We start from the raw sequence: 5,785 nt of genomic DNA on the forward strand, positions 1-5,785 counted from the left end.
AACCCGCTGCTGCCCTCCAGTCTGCAAACCGAAACGTGCTGGGGGCAGCAGAAGGAACAACCTGAAGAGCTCAGCGCTACAGGGCTGAGAAAACTGGAAGTGCACAGGAATGCACTGCAGGGAGAGTTCTGCAGGGGTGGAGAGTTCTCTACCCTGTGAGCAGCCTAAGAGCGATCTGGCTTTGGCATTTGGTCCCTTTAAGGCTTTGGTCCCTTTCCCTCATGCCCCATTTTCTCCACTGTGTCTTCAGAGGCCTGAGGGGACTGTAAGGGCCAAAGTCCCAGCAGGGAGACAGTTTGTGGACAGGCACCTAAGAGACAAAGGCTGTCTTTGAGTAAGCCCTGACATCTGCTGCATGTGTGTTGCAGACTGAAACACACGATGGGACTAAGAAAAAAGGTCTCAGTTATCTGTCCGGACGCCCTGACCCGTACTGCATTATTGGGACTGAGGCAGCGTGTATCCTGCTCTTAGCTGCTAGAAATGGGGCTGGTCTAGTTGCTTCTCGGAAGTATGTTTTCCATGAAGCAGTTCTGTAAGAGTCAAGGAAAGTGACGTGGAAAAACTAAGATGCAGAAAAGATGAAATCCAGACATTTATATATTTTAAAGAAATCTACACAATGGCAATAACTGCAATTTAAATGAAAGTGCACTTTTTTTCTTAGCACTACCATTCTTGACAATGGAAAAAAAAATCCTCTCAGCTTATCATTACTGAGGTCAAAACCAGCAGCATCCAGAAAGCAAATGTTTTCAGTGATGATCTAACAAAAGCAACAACTGGTTCTCTGTTGTGTTATTTGCTTGGATTGCATCATCTCTCTAACTCAGACTGCAAGCTCCTTGCAAAGCGCTGGCGGCGCTCACAACCGCAGCAAAACAGAATCCATTCTTACCCAGGACAAGCGAAGCTCCTCTGGGCTGTGCTGCTCCTTTAGCACCTGTATCGCTGCAGACCCAGAGTATGTTATAAGTGCCCCTCCTTCGATGGCCTGGGCTCCCTTGCAGGTTTTAGCTGACTTGGTGACACCAGTAATTCCACTGGACTGCAGTCACCTTGCCCAGAAAGGTGAAGAACAGGAGAGAGGCACATCCTAGCTGAATTCTGCTCAAGTTTTAGCGTGCCTGTCCTGAGCCTGTTTGCCCTCTTAGAACGTCAAGAAAAAAGAAACAATATATAATCTAATATTTTTAATTTTATGTACAGGAATATAACGTTATGGCAACTTTGTACATGAAATACATACAGTATTTAAACATGAAAATCAGCTAGGTAAGAATTTACATTAGCAATTAAACTGCTTCATGTGCAGCCCAGTTAATACTTAGTTTAGATCTGTATTTTATTGGGGAGAGATTTTAATAGTTTACAGTCATAGGAACATAAACATTTAAAACAAGACTCTATAAAATAATTTACAGGAACCCTACCATCTACACTGAGAGAAAGGGTGTACGTCTGTGAGTTGTGTGTGTGAATAACAAGGTGGGTAAATGACGTATCTCAGCCTTTTAAGTAGAAAATAATTTAGAAGCAGTTCATGCATTACAAAAGCAAAGGAGTGCCAGTTCCTTCGAGGTTTTCTGCTACCTTGGACATCTACTGAGCATCACATGTGGGTCACCGGACACATGATAATACCATTGCCAGATGCTACCAGAGAGCACCAGCCTCAGTTCCTCTGAACAATTACTTATGTAAACATAAATATACAAGTTGATATCTTTTCTACACAGTACAAATACAGGTCACAACTTCTCAGCTGTGCAAGTAGTCAATCCGTATACTTGGAAGCAGGATAACGTTCAGACCGGAGTTCCATATATTTCTATATACAGGGACACTAGCAGAACTTCCTCGTTTTCACCAATTTGCTCTGATATCTCACCGAGTGCCCCCCGTGCCCTATCACGTAAACATCCAGCAGGTAGGATCTGCCAGGCTGCAGGCCTCTGATTGTCTCTGTGGTCACTGCTTTCTGGATGTTCTGGCTGTGGAAGTATTTACAGAGAACCTTTTCCGATTTCTTCCTTGTATCTGGACCCAAGCACTGGTTCTGCTCTCTTTTCTTCTGCTCTTCGTTGTAGTTGTCATCCACTTCCTTTTTGTAGATGCAGAATTTGTTTCTCTCCTGCGTGCCCAGCCACGCCACTGTGACCGAAGAACACGTGCGGAGTTTGTCAAAGGCTTTGATTCGCGTATCTTCAGGAAGAGAAGGAAATGACTGCTTGTTAGGTCTTGTCGTAGCCAGGATCTTCAGCACAGAAGCACCTTTTTTGCTTCCTTTCAGCCTAATGAGGTATTTAGCTTTTGCTTTTCCCCGAAGCTGGAACTGCCGCACACCCTCCACATTTTGAGACAGGAGAAGTTTTCCATCTCTCCTAACTTGGATCTGAACAGCATCCAGACAGGAATGAACAGAGAAGATGACTTTTTGGTGAGATGAAACGGGAGCAAACCGTAGAAATTTGGCTCCCTTTCTCTTGACGAATACATCCGTAACTTTGCCGTCCTTCAGTTCGACTGTTTTCTGTTTAGCCTCTTCCTTTGTTCTGGCAAAGGTACCGATGTATGCGGTGCTCATGTTAGTGTTAGTATTTACTGCAAACATGTCAAAGTAGTACTGTGTATCGGGCTTCAGGTCTGACACCGTGAAGATGTTCTTGTTCCCGACACAAATTTTATGCAAGTCAACTCTCGGCTTTGAGGAAGTTTGGCGCCCAAACTTTGATGACGATTTTAGGAAACCACGTTCTTTGCCAGAGTTGTTGTCGGAGGGGAAGCCAAAATGGGCAAAGTCAAACGGACTGAAATCCAGACCTGGTTTTGGAGCCATCATGAAGGCATCATCAGAACTGAGCTTGGCTTCAACAGCACAGAGGCTTTTGAAATTGTGTTCTTTATTGATGACTATGCAGTACTGAATTGGCTGTTTCAGCAAGGAGGCGGTGGGGCTTGGTTTCCATGCCAGCGTCACTGTTGTACGTCCCAGAGAGGTGACATCGATTCTGGGATCGTAAGGTAATTCAGGGTAAGGTTGGTCCGACTCTGGAGTCGTGGTTGCATACACTTTAAAATGTGTGTCTTTCTCTGTCGACAGCAGATCTAGTTGGTACAAACCAGAGGGGGAACTAGAGGACACAAAGTACTCAACATCATTGCCCTTGTAAGAGAACAGCTCTGTGCCTTCCTCATTAGTAATCTGCTGTTTCTGTTGCTCGAGGGGTTCTGGTTCACCTAGATTACAAGCAAAGAAAAAGATTGGTACAGACACAATCTGCAAATAGGAGAAAATAAATCTCAAAAACTCTAACAGACACTTCTACATAAAATACAAAAGTGAAATGAAAAGCGAGTTTTTGTCTTCTAAGGAAGACACTTCTGTCAAATCAGAAAGGGAAACTGGTTTGGCACTCAGCTTAAAACTAAATGCTACAGAAATTGCACCTGACCAGTATTAACAGAGTCTCATGAATGGTAGCTAATACCCACCGCTACGGGACTTCAAGCACCCAGTGTGGACATTCCAGGGGGCACTGACTCTGCTGCCAGTTTCAGGACTTGGACCCTTAGCTTTGGCCCTCTGAGTCACACTAGAATTTTGTGCCTAAATACAGCAGGGGCCGCAGGTGTGTGTACCACACAGTGTGGTGCATATGACATTTCAGCACATGTGTGAGAAGCTCAGAAAGCCAAAGACCTCTTCTCTCTTGAGCAGCAGCAGTTATACAGCTATTTGCAGATAAATTTCCTGTCTAGCGAGGAGTCCCCTCAAAGGGGTGAGTGCAGCCCTGCTGCAGTGCCACCTCTATCTCTCACAGCCACCCTGCTGTGTTCACAGCTCACAGTAAAGCCCTTGTGAAACCAAGTTACTCTGCACAAACACGGGTTGTTGTGGCAGCATCCAGTGCACTCTGTAATTATAACATTTACTTTTTTACAGCCCATTTCCTTGTCTTGTTGCTCTCGGCTGCCTTCCTGCACCACGGCAGAACTGGGGCTGAAGATCCAAACAGCAGATCATAAAGATGAGCCTGCTGCAAGACTCAGCATCGCACCAAGACTGGTCTAAGGGGCTTCGAATCCAGGAGAAAAGCAGGTCTCTGAGGCGAAAGGTAAGTCATCGATGGTTTGTTACCTGAACCTTCTCCACTGGCTTCCTCTGGGAGCTCTTGCACAGTCAGTTTCCACTCCAGAGGGGCATCACACGGTGTCACTGTCACTGCTAAGGGAGTGTTGTCCTCTTCAACCATAAAGAAATACCTAGGGGAAGGTTAACAGACTCATACATCAATAAATTCTGGTGGCAGCTGAGCAGCAGGGACTGACTTGACATGGTCAGGGTTGGTCTTGGTGGGGCAACAGGGACCAAAGCGTTACTGACAGGCAAGCATGTGCAGAGGGAATAGGGAAGGGCTGCTGGGCAAGATGAGGAGAGTCACCCCGCTAGCACAATGGTGCAGAGTTCCCACTTTGCTTGTTGAGACACAGCAGAGGAGTTTTTGGCCTCCTACCCTCCCCTCCATCAGCTTCACTTTTTACCCCTGCACTAAGTATATACAGTATAAATGGTCACAAAAGTATAAATGAAGGAAACAGGATCTTATCTAGAATTTCAAGATATGCTCTTCAAAGCAGGACACTCATTTTATGTGATATCCAGGTAAGGGCTCTTGAGGCACATACAGAGACATACACATTCCACTGTCCTCCCACATCCCCCAAGCACTGCAGGTCATTTATTGTAAAATGTTTCTCACTGATGAAGGCTGAAGGAGGTGTGTGAGATGAGGAGGAAGGCAGCCAGGCTGGTCTTCCCTGAACTCTTTGGAGCCTCAGATTATTCCCCCGTCCAACCTCAGTATTTTCTGACCCATAGGGTCGAGGTTGGGAAACGGTGAGTTCAGACCAGACTGGCTTACGCTGCTTCTTTAAAGCACAATATGAAATAATGAAGAGAGACAAGCGTGGTGGAGTAAGCCTGTAGTTTCTAATTTCCTTCCCGCTCCATTTGCCTCCAGACATGGTTAGTGGCCCCACTTCAGGGAACTTCTGCGGTCTGTGGGAGCTCTGGGCTTATCCCAGAAATCAAAGAAATTGGATAGACCCTGAGCCAGGAGGCCAAATAGGGATGGAAACTCGCATAGCTACTTACTTCACCAGACAGAACACTGGCATTTGTGTTTTTCTGGTTTGGATCCAATTTTTATTTCAAAACACCGGGTACATAAAGCTAGTATCTTCAAAGCACAACTTCCTCGCTTGAGCCAGGCAGAAATACCTTTTAGGGGTGTCTCTGAAGAGGTAGCTGCTAATTTCGGCTCCATCTGGGATGACTGATGAATCATGAAAAAATGCTTTGTCCCGGATCTGCATTTGGAAGAGCTCCTCATCTCTGGTAGGTAACTTCTGGGGCCTGGAGCTGAGCGGCAGCAGCAGCAGCAGCAGCGGGCAGCGCAGCAGGAGCATCCTACAGCAACGACAGGGAGTCCCACCTGAGGAAAGCCGCACCGCTCGCAGGAGCTACCACCAGCTTGTCCCACACCAGTAGGCAAGTCCGTGGCGAAGCACCGGTTTATTTGTGACCCGCGGTCGCTGACTCGGCTAGCTGCAAACTCACGGGGTGCTCGTGGGCTGACTTACTGCAGAAACACAGATATACCTGCAACAACATCGCATGTACTTCACGTTTACCTTTGTGGCACTGCTGTACAAGCACTAGCAATACACACTGTAAGGACTAAGCTCGCATTGTCACAGCGCTTGGATAAAGTACGTAACT

The 5,785-nt window shown here is 46.4% G+C and overlaps 1 protein-coding gene across 1 annotated transcript; it reads right to left on the bottom strand.

Annotated features, from left to right (window-relative positions):
• Window positions 1–1,178: 1,178 nt before the first annotated feature.
• NDNF (neuron-derived neurotrophic factor) lies at window positions 1,179–5,472 on the bottom strand. The gene is made up of 3 exons (XM_010141513.1): window positions 5,285–5,472; window positions 4,142–4,266; window positions 1,179–3,240 (listed from the first exon to the last, which is right to left on the bottom strand). The coding sequence occupies exons 1-3, from the start codon at window positions 5,470–5,472 to the stop codon at window positions 1,847–1,849; spliced, it is 1,707 nt and encodes a 568-aa protein (XP_010139815.1). The 3' UTR covers window positions 1,179–1,846.
• Between the last annotated feature and the right edge of the window lie 313 nt (window positions 5,473–5,785).

This window comes from Buceros rhinoceros, unplaced genomic scaffold (genome assembly GCF_000710305.1).
Source record: "Buceros rhinoceros silvestris isolate BGI_N320 unplaced genomic scaffold, ASM71030v1 scaffold15758, whole genome shotgun sequence".
Taxonomy (NCBI): domain Eukaryota; kingdom Metazoa; phylum Chordata; class Aves; order Bucerotiformes; family Bucerotidae; genus Buceros; species Buceros rhinoceros.

What these genes read in the sequence shown, in the direction of transcription:
- NDNF (XM_010141513.1), bottom strand. Translation starts at nt 5,472, where the DNA reads ATGCTCCTGCTGCGCTGCCCGCTGCTGCTGCTGCTGCTGCCGCTCAGC. An exon ending in TTCAGAGACACCCCTAAAAG is followed by an intron (nt 4,267 to 5,284) that starts GTATTTCTGCCT and finishes ACCTTCCCCTAG; the next exon opens with GTATTTCTTTATGGTTGAAG. An exon ending in AGCCAGTGGAGAAGGTTCAG is followed by an intron (nt 3,241 to 4,141) that starts GTAACAAACCAT and finishes CTTGTAATCTAG; the next exon opens with GTGAACCAGAACCCCTCGAG.